This window comes from Nerophis ophidion, linkage group LG03, assembly GCF_033978795.1.
Source record: "Nerophis ophidion isolate RoL-2023_Sa linkage group LG03, RoL_Noph_v1.0, whole genome shotgun sequence".
Lineage (NCBI taxonomy): Eukaryota > Metazoa > Chordata > Actinopteri > Syngnathiformes > Syngnathidae > Nerophis > Nerophis ophidion.
In genome coordinates, this window is record NC_084613.1 from 1,766,340 (window position 1) to 1,783,974 (window position 17,635).

Genomic DNA, 17,635 nt, shown 5'->3' on the forward strand with positions numbered 1-17,635 from the left:
TTATTCTGACACTTAGAACCACACTTTTATTCTGACACTTAGAGAACCACACTTTTATTGTGACACTTAGAACCACACTTTTATTCTCACACTTAGAACCACACTTTTATTCTGACACTTAGAACCACACTTTTATTCTGACACTTAGAACCACACTTTTATTCTCACACTTAGAACCACACTTTTATTCTGACACTTAGAACCACACTTTTATTCTGACACTTAGAACCACACTTTTATTCTGACACTTAGAACCGCACTTTTATTCTCACACTTAGAACCGCACTTTTATTCTGACACTTAGAACCACACTTTTATTCTCACACTTAGAACCACACTTTTATTCTGACACTTAGAACCACACTTTTATTCTGACACTTAGAACCACACTTTTATTCTGACACTTAGAACCACACTTTTATTCTGACACTTAGAACCACACTTTTATTCTGACACTTAGAACCACACTTTTATTCTGACACTTAGAACCACACTTTTATTCTGACACTTAGAACCACACTTTTATTCTCACACTTAGAACCACACTTTTATTCTGACACTTAGAACCACACTTTTATTCTGACACTTAGAACCACACTTTTATTCTCACACTTAGAACCACACTTTTATTCTGACACTTAGAACCACACTTTTATTCTGACACTTAGAGAACCACACTTTTATTGTGACACTTAGAACCACACTTTTATTCTCACACTTAGAACCACACTTTTATTCTGACACTTAGAACCACACTTTTATTCTGACACTTAGAACCGCACTTTTATTCTCACACTTAGAACCACACTTTTATTCTGACACTTAGAACCACACTTTTATTCTGACACTTAGAACCACACTTTTATTCTGACACTTAGAACCACACTTTTATTCTGACACTTAGAACCACACTTTTATTCTGACACTTAGAACCAAACTTTTATTCTGACACTTAGAGAACCACACTTTTATTGTGACACTTACAACCACACTTTTATTCTCACACTTAGAACCAAACTTTTATTCTGACACTTAGAACCACACTTTTATTCTGACACTTAGAACCAAACTTTTATTCTGACACTTAGAGAACCACACTTTTATTGTGACACTTAGAACCACACTTTTATTGTGACACTTACAACCACACTTTTATTCTCACACTTAGAACCAAACTTTTATTCTGACCCTTAGAACCACACTTTTATTCTGACACTTAGAACCACACTTTTATTCTCACACTTAGAACCACACTTTTATTCTGACACTTAGAACCACACTCTTATTCTGACACTTAGAACCACACTTTTATTGTGACACTTAGAACCACACTTTTATTCTGACACTTAGAACCACACTTTTATTCTCACACTTTTATTCCGACACTTAGAACCACACTCTTATTCTGACACTTAGAACCACACTTTTATTCTGACACTTAGAACCACACTTTTATTCTGACACTTAGAACCACACTTTTATTCTCACACTTTTATTCTGACACTTAGAACCACACTCTTATTCTGACACTTGGAACCACACTTTTATTCTGACACTTAGAACCACACTTTTATTCTGACACTTAGAACCACACTTTTATTCTCACACTTTTATTCCGACACTTAGAACCCCACTTTTATTCTGACACTTAGAACCCCACTTTAATTCTGACACTTAGAACCACACTTGACAACTAGCATACTTTGTGAGCAGCCAGGGGTCCATAACCGCTCCATTCTGTCTCAACTGATGGCAGTTTCCCTTCCAGCCATGACAGTCCAAGTCAGGAAGAGGAAGTCCTGGTCCCTCCAGTCCTCCGTCACAGGAAGGGTCTTCACCTGTGTCAGCCCACGGTTGGTTTTCTACACTTTGCTCCCATCTCTACAAGCATTAATGTCTTAGTTGACCACTGAAGTCTTGGTTTCTTCTTTCTAGTCGCAGGACAATGGCGTCAACAGGACTACAAAACAGAACATGGACAACTTAGAACCTTGGTAAGAATGTGTCCTTCCTCCTTTCATGTGTCCTGACTTTTAACGCTAATAACAAACTTTAGTGTGGATATCGAGAGTAAGTATCCTGACCTTCATGTATTGGTTAATAGGGGTGTAACGTGTACTTTTATATTCATTATCTGATTCTTGGCTATTGAATCTTCTCGACGACACGCATTCAAAGTGTTAAAGGGGAACATTATCACAATTTCAAAAGGGTTAAAAACAATAAAAATCAGTTCCCAGTGGCTTGTTGTATTTTTTGAAATTTTTTTCAAAATGTTACCGGTCTCGGAATATCCCTAAATAAAGCTTTAAAGTGCCTTATTTTCGCTCTCTGCGAAGACACTGGCCATTTCCCTGTGACGTCACACAGTGCTGCCAATGTAAACAAACAATGGGAATACCACAGCAAGATATAGCGACATTAGCTCGGATTCAAACTCGGATCTCAGCGACTTAAGCGATTCAACAGATTACGCATGTATTGAAACAGATGGTTGGAGTATGAAAGTATTGAAGAAGAAACTGAAGCTATTGACGCTATTCATAGCCATAGCATGGCCGAATAGCTGTGTTAGCATCGCCGGTAAAATGTGCGGACCAAACGATCAGGACTTTCGCATCTTTTGACACTGGAGTGACTTAAATCCGTCGATTGGTAAGTGTTTGTTTCGCATTAAATGTGGGTGGAAGGAAACGTAATATAGTTGCAAATGCATCTGCAGGTTATCCATACATCTCTGTGCCATGTCTGCTTTAGCACCGCCGGTAAATAGCATGTTAGCATCGATTAGCGTAGCATGTTAGCATCGATTAGCTGGCAGTCAACATCAACAAAACTCACCTTTGTGATTTCGTTGACTATCGTTGCAAATGCATCTGCAGGTTATCCATACATCTCTGTGCCATGTCTGCTTTAGCATCGCCGGTCAAATGTGGAGACACTCTGGTACATTCAATGGGGGTCTGGCGGCAGACACTTTGGCATCTTGGGGCCAGTGGTGCAACTTGAATCCCTCCCTGTTAGTGTTGTTACACCCTCCGACAACACACCCACCAGGCATGATGTCTCCAAGGTTCCAAAAAATAGTCAAAAAACCGGAAAATAACAGAGCTGAGACCCGGTGTTTGTAATGTGTTGAAAATGAAAATGGTGGGTGTGTTACCTCGGCGACGTCACATTCTGACGTCACCGCCTCCAGCGCGATAAACAGAAAGGCGTTTAATTCGCCCAAATTCACCCATTTAGAGTTCGGAAATCGGTTAAAAAAATAGATGGTCTTTTTCCTGCAGCATCAAGGTATATATTGACGCTTACATAGTCTGCTGATAATGTTCCCCTTTAACAAAGTACAATTCAGTCTTGAACTTGCTGAAGCGAGCTCAAGAAGCCTCGTCTGTGGCGAACTTTTGGCTTTCCAAGTGAAAAATGTCAAGGGGGGCACAATCTAACAATGTTAAGCATTTGTTCACTTTCTTTCCCTTACTTTACCCACAATTAGGACTGGGCGATAGAGCTGAAAACTGTATCGCGACATAAGAGTTTTATATCAGTTGATATCGATACTTTTTTGTATTTTTCACGACCTATCGAAAATAAGTACCAATACACAAATATATTGAATGTAAACATTTTAGTTTGAAATGTAACCTTCCTCCAATCTTAATCCCCTCAACTATCAAGGCAGAAAGGAAAGAAAGTATCAACACAACCATTGAAAAGACTAAAACTTTGTCAACAATATTCTAAAATCACTAACACTTAACAATAACATCTTAAAATGAAGGTCCAAAAATAAGGAATCTGGAAGAAATGCTTAAGAAAATACTGCAAAGTGTGAAAATGTTAACATAGAGAAACCAAAGAAGAAGTATTTTCTGCAGGTTTCTTGCCAGCAAGTTACAGCTGTGCTCTAAAGGGTGAGCGGGCGATAGAGCTGAAAACTGTATCACAACACAAGAGTTTTATATCGGTCGATATTGATTATTTTTTATATTTTTTATTACCTATCAAAATTAAGTACCTATGGAAAAATATGTTGATGGTAAACATTTTCATTTAAAATGTAACCTTCCTCTGATTATAATCCCCTCAGCTATCGAGGCAGAACAGAAAGGAAATATCAACACAAGCATGGAAAACATTCAATGTAAACACAATTCTAAAATCACAAACACTTAACATCAACCTCTTAAAAGGAAAGTGCAGAAATAAGGAATATGTTATAAATGCTCAATAAAGTGTAAAAAGAAAAAATAGTGCAAAAAGTGAAAATGTTAACACAGAGAAACCTGAGAAGTATTTCCTGCAGGTTTAGTTGCAGGACGTCAGGGTTGTGCTCTAAAGGGTGAGCGGGGGCTAAGGTGGTGTGTTATTACTGGTCTTGGTGGGGATTATATCACCGTGCAGGACTTAAAGACCACATTACTGGTCTTGGTGGGGATTATATCACCTTGCGGGACTTAAAGACCACATTACTGGTCTTGGTGGGGATTATATCACCGTGCAGGACTTAAAGACCACATTACTGGTCTTGGTGGGGATTATATCACCGTGCAGGACTTAAAGACCACATTACTGGTCTTGGTGGGGATTATATCACCTTGCGGGACTTAAAGACCACATTACTGGTCTTGGTGGGGATTATATCACCGTGCAGGACTTAAAGACCACATTACTGGTCTTGGTGGGGATTATATCACCATGCAGGACTTAAAGACCACATTACTGGTCTTGGTGGGGATTATATCACCGTGCAGGACTTAAAGACCACATTACTGGTCTTGGTGGGGATTATATCACCGTGCAGGACTTAAAGACCACATTGGTAGGACTATGGTCCCATTTTTTTAAAATCCAAAAAACTGCCACACTGTCGAGGTGACTTTTACTGTTTTCTCCACAAGTGTTTCTTCCGACGGAGGATAATTGTTTTTATTATGGAGTATTTTATCAAATTAGAGTCGTATCGCGATATATATTGATATTACTTTATCACCCAGAATGAAGCCTCACCACAAAACAAATAAACAGAATCCTAATTGAGTGTTTTGCTTTAGTTTAATGTACATTATAGTACAGTATGTACTACAGATGCTATGTTTTAAAAAAATATATTTGACACGGTTCGGAGTGCATGTGTTGTATGTGTTTTTATTTGTGTTACTAATCAGTTATTTGTTTTACTACTCAGTTATTTGTGTTACTAATCAGTTATTTGTTTTACTAATCAGTTATTTGTGTTAATAATCAGTTAAGTGTTTTACTAATAAGTGCGTTCGTTTAGGACACAGACAGAATCAAGGAATCAGCCACTAAAAACGTATTCTACAGTTCAATGTGGATTATCACTTAAATTCACATAAATGTGACTAAAATATTGTAATCGTGAGGGAAAGCAAGGTTCTCCCTATCGTAGAGGTCGGCAACCCAAAATGTTGAAAGAGCCATATTGGACCAAAAATACAAAAACAAATCCGTCTGGAGCCGCAAAAAATTGAAAGCCATATTACATACAGACCCCAAAGGAGACAATCGGTAGAAAATGGATGGGATGGATTACAAACAGATAGTATGTCATGAGATATACATTTAATTAAGAGGACTTAAAAGAAACTAAATAAGCTCAAATCTAGCTACAAATGAGGCATAATGATGCAATATGTACATACAGCTAGCCTAAATAGCATGTTAGCATTGATTAGCTAAATATGTCTGATTAACATTCCACACAAGTCAATAACATCCACAAAACTCTCCTTTGTGCATTCATGCACACCGTTATAAGTTTGGTGGACAAAACGAGACAGAAAAAGAAGTGGAATAAATCACGTCTTAGAAAGTCAGAGAAAGTTGTACATGTAAACAAACTACGGTGAGTTCAAGGACCGCCAAAATGAGTAGGACAAAACGGCGCTCGCTAAATACTCGAATCAATGAAGCATGTTTAATATAAACAGTGTGTTTTATAACAATTAGGGAGGTTTGTGTCATGTTTGTCCTCCTACAGAAACTATATTAAAACAAAAAATATATATTTTTTCCCCTCATCTTTTTCCTTTTTTCATACATTTTTGTTAAAGCTCCAGAGAGCCAAAGAGTGCCGACCCCCGCCCTCTCCTATGGTCTCCTATTATATCTTACTATATTGTATTAGTGTCAATATTCTACATTTTTATGGCCGTCTCTGTTACTGTACTAACCTCGGCTTTACTGTACAGCAGGGGTCACCAACACGGGGCCCGCGGGCACCAGGTCGCCCGTAAGGACCAGATGAGTCGCCCGCTGGCCTGTTCTAAAAATAGCTCAAATAGCAGCACTTACCAGTGAGCTGCCTCTATTTTTTAAATTGTATTTATTTACTAGCAAGCTGGTCTCACTTTGCTGGACATTTTTAATTCTAAGAGAGACAAAACTCAAATAGAATTTGAAAATCCAAGAAAATATTTTAAGACTTGGTCTTCACTTGTTTAAATAAATTTATTTATATTTTTACTTTGCTTTTTAGAACTTTCAGAAAGACAATTTTAGAGAAAAAAATACAACCTTAAAAATGATTTTAGGATTTTTAAACACATATACCTTTTTGCCTTTTGAATTCCTTCCTCTTCTTTCCTGACAATTAAATCAATGTTCAAGTAAATTCATTTTTTTTATTGTAAAGAATAATAAATACATTTTAATTTAATTCTTCATTTTAGCTTCTGTTTTTTTCCACGAAGAATATTTGTGAAATATTTCTTCCAACTTATGATTTAAATAAAAAAAAAATATTCTGGCAAATCTAGAAAATCTGTAGAATCAAATTTAAATCTAATTTCAAAGTCTTTTGAATTTCTTTTAAAATTTTTGTTCTGGAAAATCTAGAAGAAATAATGATTTGTCTTTGTTAGAAATATAGCTTGGTCCAGTTTGTTATATATTCTAACAAAGTGCAGATTGGATTTTAACCTATTTAAAACATGTCATCCAAATTCTAAAATTAATCTTAATCCGTAAAAATGACTAATGATGTTCTATAAATTCTTTTTTTAATTTTTTCAAAAAGATTTGAATTAACTAGTTTTTCTCTTCATTCTTTTCGGTTGAATTTTGAATTTTAAAGAGTGGAAATTAAAGATAAACTATGTTTCAAAATTTTGTGTTTTTTTCATCTTTTATTCTTTACAATAAACCTTCCGTAAAAGGAAAAAAAATGTATGACGGAATGACAGACAGAAATACCCAATTTTTTGTTATATTTATCTGTTTCTATATATATTTATTGTGAGAAATCATTAAGATGATCAATGTTTCCACAAAAATAAATATCATTAATTATTATTAATAACATAGAGTTAAAGGTAAATTGAGCAAATTGGCTATTTCTGGCAATTTATTTAAGTGTGTATCAAACTGGTAGCCCTTGGCATGAATCAGTACCCAAGAAGTAGCTCTTGCTTTCAAAAAGGTTGCTGACCCCTGCTTTACATCATGACAACATGACTTCTGAAAATGCTGCTTAACAATCTGATTTTGTGTGTGTGTGTGTGTGTGTGTGTGTGTGTGTGTGTGTGTGTGTGTGTGTGTGTGTGTGTGTGTAGCTGGAGCGACAGCTGGGAGCCGTACCTTCTGTTAGTGGCGTGGATTGTGCTGTTCTGCGTGATGCTGCTGCCTCAGATGGACGTCAAGATTTGAGCCGTGAAGACACACACTTTCATAAACTATTATTAACTATTAGTCACATTTTATGCAAGTATTTACTCACACAAACACACACAACCTTTGACCGAGTCAAGACAATTGGCAAGCTTTTATTGTTTATTGTGATGAATATAATTATGGGTAATATTATTCTAATTATGGTTTTCTGTTTGACCAAGTAAAGCGTTGTGCAGATGATAGGGAAACTCCTGTTGCAAAATCATTTCTCAGGTTTCTGCTCTATTTCTAGGAAAGTAGTTGAGTAGTACTAGATTAAGTAGTAGTAGTAGTAGTTTAAAAATAAAAAGAATGACATTTTGGAGATGGAAATATGTGTATGTAGGAGAAAAGAGAAGTGTTTACAAAGTTTCACATTTGGAGCGCATGCTAGTATGGCTTTGCTATTTTTACAAATATTACTCTTGTTGTGATGATAAACAAACATTTTATATTTGATAATACAAATATCTCATGGCAGAAAGTCAAGAAGCCTCCAAGAAAGATTGCTGCAGGATTCTTTTCTCCCGCGTGGAGAAAGTCATGCACTCAGGGCTCCGAGCAGTCAGTCAGTCGCCTTCTTCCGCACCAAACTCCTCCGAGCAGGCCTTGATAGTTACGACACACACTCAACATATTTTACTACAAGATGGGATCTTACAGTTATATTGTAAATATGGCAGACATTCTTCAACATCCCAACCTTTCAATGAGTGGAAAACTCCTCAGATAAATAGTAAAATAGAATGTTTGCAATATTATTTATCCTCAAAACACAATAGTTATAATTTAGCCTTAGGAAAATAACAATTCAAATAATTTATCCTAATTGTTTTATCTTTAAAGTAATAATAGTTATAATATATCCTAAAAAAAAAAATAATAATAATGTATCCTGAAATAAATCATTATAATTTATTCTTAGCTAAATAGCAATTAACATAATTTATTCTAAGACAAATAATTCAAATAACATATCCTTGGATAGAAAATAATGATTCATTCCCATATAAATAATAACAAAAATGATCGTCAAAATAATAATAAAAATGCTTCGGATAAAAATATTTACAATAATTTTCCCAGAGAAATAATAAGTAAAATAATTTATCCTCAGATAAATAACATGAGAAATATATTATTTTCAGTTAAATACTGATATTTTAAAAAATAATAATTTTAGCCCTGCATTAAAAATAATATTGTCATATTTTATCCTCAGATGGTCCGAATACTTTTGTTCCTCGACTGTAATGTAAGTTGTAAATAAAGAGCTCAGTCAGTCACACTGGACACACAACACCTGAAATACTGCAAAACACACATCATTAACATCATTTTTTAAAACGGTTTGATGCACAATTTCTGATTGGCTCAAAACAAATATTGGCCACACCCATGCAGGAAGTGAACCTGGCCTCCTGATTGGCTCAGACAGATATTGGCCACACCCATGCGGGATGTGAACCTGGCCTCCTGATTGGCTCAATACAAATATTGGCCACACCCATGCAGGAAGTGAACCTGGCCTCCTGATTGGCTCAAAACAAATATTGGCCACACCCATGCAGGATGTGAACCTGCCCTCCTGATTGGCTCAGACAGATATTGGCCACACCCATGCAGGAAGTGAACCTGCCCTCCTGATTGGTTCAGACAGATATTGGCCACACCCATGCGGGATGTGAACCTGGCCTCCTGATTGGCTCAGACAGATATTGGCCACACCCAAGATATTCAAAGAAGACATTTTTGTTAGGTTAGCAAAATATCTTAGAAGACATTCCGATGACATCAAAAGAGAACAAGGAAGCACTTTCCAGTCAATATTTCCCCTGTCGGAACCTACGCCGACTGCTAGCTTTACCACCAGAAAGAATGTTTTCATCAACTTTTCTGTGAAGACTTTCAGTAGGTTTGCTGCTCTTTCTGTCGACTTCTTCAGCAAAGTGGCTTCCACCTTTAATGTTGCAGTTCTCTCATAACTTATTCTTACTTTAATCATCAAAACAAATGTACTTTCTTTTTCATCCCAATTATACATGGATTCTTTTCCAAGGAAGGTCGTGCACATGGCAGATGATTGTATAGTAATCCTTGATTGTACATACACATACTCATAATATATATTTGTACATATAGCGGGGGGGGGGGGGGTACACGTTGAATGATGATCCCTACAAAGATCTGAAAAATTCTTAATTTTATGGTACAGTAGGTATGGTTGCTGCGTGTGACTAAAACATTAAGGAGTGGGACTATTCAGGCCTGGCTGCAGTGTGCTCAAACAACCACCAGGTGGCGTCAGTGTCAGATAGCACTGTATTATCTTATCTTATCTTATCTTTTTCACGTCACTCACACTTTAAGTGAGGGTTGAGGCAAAAACCAACCCAGACCCACCATAGCTTAGCACTTATTTTACACATCAAATACAAATGCATTTATTAACTTCATTTTTTTATGCAAACATTCTTTGTCAATTACCGTATTTTCCAGGCTATAGAGCACATTTTTGTATGTATATTAGCCCCACTAGACTATAAACATACTTGCCAAGCCTCCCGGATTTTCGGGAGACTCCCAAAATTCAGCGCCTCTCCCGAAAACCTCCCAGGACAAATTTTCTCTCGAAATTCAGGCGGAGCTGGAGGCCACGCCCCCTCCAGCTCCATGCGGACCTGAGTGAAGACAGCCTGTTTTCACGTCCGCTTTCCCACAATATAAACAGCGTGTCTGCCCAGTGACGTTATAACTGTAGAACGATGGAGGGCGAGTTCTTGGTTTCTTATGTGAGTTTTTTGTCGGGCAGTTTCATTAACGTCCTCCCAGCGCGGTAACAACACACAACAACAGCAGTCACGTTTTCGTCTACCGTAAAGCAGTTCGTCTGCCGTAAACAGCAATGTTGTGACACTCTTAAAGAGGACAATACTGCCATCTACTGTACATGCATATGTGACAATAACATCTACAGCAGGGGTCAGCAAACTTTTCGAAACCAAGAGCTACTTCTTGGGTACTAATTAATGCGAAGGGCTACCAGTTTGATACACATTTAAATAAATTGCCAGAAATAGCCAATTTGCTCAATTTACCTTTAACTCTGTTATTATTAATAATTAATGATATTTATCTTTGTGGAAACACTGATTATCTTAATGATTTCTCACAATAAATATATATTTTTTATGTCATGTTTTAAGTAGGTTTAAATCCAATCTGCACTTTTCCAGCTGTAAATATACTCCTCCCCTCTTAACCACGCCCCCCGCCCCACCCCCCACCTCCCGAAATCGGAGTTCTCAAGGTTGGCAAGTATGACTATAAGCCGCTGATATATGGAATTTTAATTAACATTTACACACCTTGATTGTTTCCAAACAGTGCCTGTCACACGGCAGTAAAACAGCCGATCAAACAAAACAGAAGTCATCGTCATGGCGCCACTAGCTGCAGAAGCTAGCTCTCCAATCAGCTAAAGAGACCTAAACAACAATACAAACAGAATGCCACTTTAAGCTAATAATACAGCAACCCCAAACAGGACAAGCTGTAGAAAATGGATGGATGGAATACTAACCTGTTAGAATATTCGCTCATGCTAACGACGCTAGCTTGATTACATTAAGATAGCACGTACAAATGAGCATGAAAACAGACTTCACACATGGGACACTTTGGTAAGTATGAATAGTTTAAAAGTTGTAAAAATTCCAAGCGTTGCTCGGAGTGATGAAGGAAGAATGCTTTCCAGCAGAAATGCTGTGGGCGGTTTTACTTTCGTTCAAAGGCATGAAACAGGAACTACATTTTCTACCTTCAGCACCTGCAGTGAGTAAACCCGTCCAACATGTGGCGCCATCGCACAAAGAATGACACACCTTTTTAGCGTCTCTCTGGGTGTGATATGTCCAACATGTGGCGCCATAGCACAAAAAATGACACACCTTTTTAGCGTCTCTCTGGGTGTAATATGAAAACAGTTTGGCAAATACAAAACATCAGCGTAGATAAATCCATAAATAAGCCCCACCGTTTTATAAGCTGCGGGGTTCAAAGCGTTGGAAAAAAGTAGCGGTTTATAGCCTGGAAAATGAGATAATGCATCAAAATGGGGTCTTCTTCCATAGTTACTAAAGCTGTGCTGCAGTATTTAGGTCGTGACAGTTCTAAGGATGTGTTGTTGCCACTTTGAAAAGCCATTTAACAGTTGAGATTCTTTGAAATGTGTCAAATCTGCTGATGTACAATTTGATTTAGTTTGACATGATTGTGGAATGAAGACACGCTTGAGATTTGTGCTGCCGGCCCATGGAAATATTTGTCAGTGTCTTCTTTTTGTGGCATTGACGTGATTGTATTGCTGCTCGCTATGTCGGCTTCTACTCGCTAAATAAAAGCTTTTCACCCCCAACATGCCTCCGATCATCAGAAGTGTGACATGACTTCTGTGCTCCACAACACGTCTGACATTCATGCCTGGGAGGACATTTTGCTGAGTCTGCAAATAGATCACAATCCATGTTTTTCAGAAATGTATCGATGCTTCACTTTTTGTTGCTTTTACAATCCAGTACTCTTGGCAAGAGAGGACAAAAGGTGAGTGAGTGAGTGAGTGAGTGAGTGAGTGAGTGAGTGAGTGAGTGAGTGAGTGAGTGAGTGAGTCCAAGCAGGCTGTGCTGGCAGCCCTGCAATTGGCAGGAATATAAATATAAACATGGCTCGCTAAATGTAAACATTCAATCACAATTTCCTAGATGATGTATGTGGAATATTTAGCTCATTTTCTTATTTTTTGGTAGAAATTAAATGGTGAATCTAAATGAAACTGTTCAATCTAAATAATAAACCTAAATATTTTATGTGTTAACATTCATCTTTTTAAATGGCAATTAACATAATAGTTTTAGTTCTGGAGGTAGCTACTTGTCCAAGGTGTATCCTGCCTTCCGCCCGAATGCAGCTGAGATAGGCTCCAGCGACCCCAAAAGGAACAAGCAGTAGAAAATGGATGGATGGAGGCAACAGAAACAAGGAACATAACCATCTCACAAAAGAGGTTTTTGTGTGTTTCCAGGCTACTTAATTGTGGTGTTTGTGAGTCTCCTGTGTTAATTAACATGAAATGTTCATTACATGGAAAATATTTTATGCTGAATCTAAATGTTAGACAAATAATTAATGTGTTAAATGTGGAATCCAAACACTAAACATTATTATTACATCAGCATGGGGAACCTAAACACTAAGTCTTTCAAATACTAAATCTAAATGATCTAAATTCAATTTTTTGTATATTAAATCTAAATGCCATCCATTTTCTACCGCGTATTCCCTTTCGGGGTCGCGGGGGGCGCTGGCGCCTATCTCAGCTACAATCGGGCGGAAGGCGGGGTACACCCTGGACAAGTCGCCACCTCATCGCAGGGCCAACACAGATAGACAGACAACACTCACACTCACAAATGGTCATTTTAAATGTTAAACCTAAATGTTACCTAAATATAAATGGTGACTCAAAGTTAAATCTAAATACTAAATATTGTTATTGGTAATTAACATGTATGTTAAAAGTGTTAATTAACATTTAAAATACTTTAGTCTACATGTAATCTATATACCAAATATTTTAAATGTTAAATATAAATGTTACGTAAATACCTTTTTTGGTATGTTGACATCGTACAAATATTTAGTAAATATTTTATGTTTTAACATTTTAAAAATGTAAGTCTAAGTGCTTAATTTAATTATTGTTTAAATATTTGATATATTACATTTAATTGTTGAATCTGAATGTGAAATCGACAGTAAATACTAAATATTTACAAATGTTATTTAGCATTTATTTTTTAAATGTTAATGAGCCTTTAGTTTTTTAATTAGGATGTAAAATATTTAGTATTTAAGTCTATATCTAAATGTTATCTAAATACTTAAATATTTTAAATGTAAATCTAAATGATGAATCATATGTGCACAATATGTTTGATTTTCTCATTTTTCTGTCTTTGGTGTGTTTTACCTTTGCAGCTTTATGACATTTTTATGTCCTTTGTCTTCTTTAATGTTGTCATGTGGTTTACCTTATTTTTGTGGACTTTTTGTGTCTGCAATAATTTACCCCATTTTTTTTTAATCCAAAGATAAATCATTTTGTTCTATATCATTATTTAATCAATCAATCAATCAATGTTTACTTATATAGCCCTAAATCACTAGTGTCTCAAAGGGCTGCACAAACCACCACAACATCCTCGGTAGGCCCACATAAGGGCAAGGAAAACTCACACCCAGTGGGACGTCGGTGACAATGATGACTATGAGAACCTTAGAGAGGAGGAAAGCAATGGATGTCGAGCGGATCTAACATGATACTGTGAAAGTTCAATCCACAATGGATCCAACACAGTCGCAAGAGTCCAGTCCAAAGCGGGTCCAACTCAGCAGAGAGAGTCCCGTTCACAGCGGAGCCACCAGGAAACCATCCCAAGCGGAGGCGGATCAGCAGCGCAGAGATGTCCCCAGCCGATACACAGGCAAGCAGTACATGGCCACCGGATCGGACCGGACCCCCTCCACAAGGGAGAGTGGGACATAGAAGAAAAAGAAAAGAAACAGCAGATCAACTGGTCTAAAAAGGGAGTCTATTTAAAGGCTACAGTATACAAATGAGTTTTAAGGTGAGACTTAAATGCTTCTACTGAGGTGGCATCTCGAACTGTTACCGGGAGGGCATTCCAGAGTACTGGAGCCCGAACAGAAAACGCTCTATAGCCCGCAGACTTTTTTTGGGCTTTGGGAATCACTAATAAGCCGGAGTCCTTTGAACGCAGATTTCTTGCCGGGACATATGGTACAATACAATCGGCAAGATAGGATGGAGCTAGACCGTGTAGTATTTTATATGTAAGTAGTAAAACCTTAAAGTCACATCTTAAGTGCACAGGAAGCCAGTGCAGGTGAGCCAGTATAGGTATATATGTATGTATATATGTATATAAAGGTATATACAGTATAGGTATATATGTATGTATATATGTATATAAAGGTATATACAGTATAGGTATATATGTATGTATATATGTATATAAAGGTATATACAGTATAGGTATATATGTATGTATATATGTATATAAAGGTATATACAGTACAGGCGTAATGTGATCAAACTTTCTTGTTCTTGTCAAAAGTCTAGCAGCCGCATTTTGTACCAACTGTAATCTTTTAATGCTAGACATGGGGAGACCCGAAAATAATACGTTACAGTAGTCGAGGCGAGACGTAACAAACGCATGGATAATGATCTCAGCGTCTTTAGTGGACAGAATGGAGCGAATTTTAGCGATATTACGGAGATGAAAGAAGGCCGTTTTAGTAACGCTTTTAATGTGTGCCTCAAAGGAGAGAGTTGGGTCGAAGATAATACCCAGATTCTTTACCGTGTCGCCTTGTTTAATTGTTTGGTTGTCAAATGTTAGAGTTGTATTATTAAATAGAGTTCGGTGTCTAGCAGGACCGATAATCAGCATTTCCGTTTTTTTGGCGTTGAGTTGCAAAAAGTTAGCGGACATCCATTGTTTAATTTCATTAAGACACGCCTCCAGCTGACTACAATCCGGCGTGTTGGTCAGCTTTAGGGGCATGTAGAGTTGGGTGTCATCAGCATAACAGTGAAATTTAACTGAGATAAAGTCCATCCAGGTGTCAAACTCAAGGCCCGGGGGGTCAAATAAGTACTTTTATATTTTCTTATTCCTTCTTTCTATTTTGACAGAAAAAAAAAGCATGTATCGCATGCAATTTCCACAACTTTTAAACTTTAGTGTTATCTGCTAAGCAACGAACATTATACAATTGTAGCTGAGATAGGCGCCAGCGCCCCCCGCAACCCCTAAAGGGAATAAGCGGTAGAAAATGGATGGATGGATTATTATATTCAACTTTTTTTCTTTTTTGGCAAAAAAAGAATTGTAATAAATCTATCCTTCACTTAAGATTTCAAAGCAAGTGATCACGATAGATTTTATGCTGCCTGGTCTCCACTCCACACTGAGCCACCTGGAACACCGGGGACAGCTTTGTCAGGATGCTTTTCATTGACTATAGCTCCGCCTTCAATACCATCATTCCAGACATCCTGGTCACCAAACTACTGGACTTAGGCCTGCCCTCACCCACCTGTCTTTGGATTAAGGACTGCCTGACCAACCAACCTCAGACAGTAAAACTTGGCCCCCTCTCTCCTCCCCCCACACACTCAGCATGGACTCTCCACAGGGTTGTGTGCTGAGCCCTTTGCTGTACTCCCTCTACACCCATGACTGTAGTCCAGCCCACTCGGAGAACACCATCATCAAGTTCGCCGATGACAACGGTGGTGGGTCCCATTACAGGGGGGATGAGTCTGCATACAGAGATGAGGTCCTGAAACTATCAGCGTGGTGTTCAGTGCATAATCTGGCACTGAACACCACAAAAACCAAGGAACTCCTCTTTGACTTCAGGAAAAACACTGCAGATCCCGCCCCCCTCTACATCAACGGCGAGGAGGTGGAGAGAGTCAACTCCTTCAAGTTCCTCGGCACCCTCATATCTGCTGACCTGTCCTGGACCCAAAATACAACTGTGGTCATCCGGAAGGCCCAGCGGAGACTCCATTTCCTGAGGGTGCTGAGGAAGAACAGACTGGAGAGGCAGTTGATGGTGACCTTGTATCGCTCGGCTGTCGAGAGCCTGCTGACGTACTGCATAACAGTGTGGTACGCCAGCTGCACTGAAGCAGACAAACAGGCCATTCAGAGGGTCATAAAGTCTGCACAAAAATCATCGGCTGTCCCCTGCCCTCCTTGAAGGATTTACACAAGTCCCGTTGCCTCAACAGAGCAAAAAACCTTACCAAGGACAGCACACACCCTGGCTTCCACCTGTTCCACTTGCTACCATCAGGCAGGTGCTACAGGTGCATCAGAGCCACAACAAACAGGCTCAGAGACAGCTTCTTTCCCAAAGCTGTCACCATGTTGAACTCTAACTTATAATAATAATAATAAATCACCCCTGTACACTATCATGCCCTAATAACCTACTGTGCAATACTAGCCTTCCAGTGCAATACGTCCGACACTGATTGTTACTTATTACTTCGCCACTCTTGTCTTGTACAGTATTTTGTATTTCAATAGTGTTTTGTATATTGTACAGGATTGCTTATTATTTTTATTGGATAGTAGTCTGTTTATTTCAATTGTTAGTTTTTTCTTTTATTACCTCTTGTGTCATTTATTTCACCCCATATTTGTTCCCACTACCGCACCTTAAATTGGAGTCTTTAATCTTGTTATATGCAAATATAATGACAATAAAGTTCATTCTATTCTATTTGATTCTATTACTGTAAAACAATTATGAAGCCATTTCTCCATTTACAGTAATATAAAGTAAAAAAAAGACCGTCAATTTTACAATACAATTGTGATGACTGAGCTGCTAAAAAATAGAATAATCAAATACAAAGGCAACTGTATAATGATATCATAAATAAATATAAACATTTCAATATTTACACATATTCACCAGATTGAGCAATCAATGTCATTATGCAAAAAATAAAAAAAACTGTTAAAAAAAGCTAGAATAAGAGACAATACAAATATATTTTCAAAATATATGTACATATATATAAATATATACATATTCACAATTTACTTTAAGGGATTTTCTACTTTTTGTGTCATTTTCCAAGATTAAATGAAATCATTTGGGTTTCCCTTTAAAAAAAGGACTTTCATGTAGTAAACATTGAGCTTGCAACGTTGTAGGAAGTAAAAAAAAAAGAAAAACAAAAAGGATGATGTGCAGTTTGTTGTCTTTGATGAGCAGGCAGAGTGGAATGTCTCTCTTCTCTGCCTTTGTCTTTCAGCGGCGCTGACGTCATGGCGTCATGACGTCACCA

General features: G+C 37.6%; 1 protein-coding gene across 3 annotated transcripts in view; it reads left to right on the forward strand.

Moving 5' to 3' along the window:
- clmna (calmin a) overlaps nucleotides 1-12,094 on the forward strand; it is a 49,841-nt gene extending 37,747 nt beyond the window's left edge. For 2 of the 3 annotated variants that reach the window (XM_061893873.1, XM_061893876.1), the window contains exons 11-13: nucleotides 1,757-1,853; nucleotides 1,936-1,994; nucleotides 7,581-12,094. In XM_061893873.1, the coding sequence (XP_061749857.1) occupies nucleotides 1,757-1,853; nucleotides 1,936-1,994; nucleotides 7,581-7,674 (250 nt within the window). In that variant the 3' untranslated portion in view covers nucleotides 7,675-12,094. The remainder of the gene's footprint in view (nucleotides 1-1,756; nucleotides 1,854-1,935; nucleotides 1,995-7,580) is intronic. The other variant, XM_061893874.1, reaches the window with a different exon arrangement.
- Nucleotides 12,095-17,635: the final 5,541 nt, after the last annotated feature.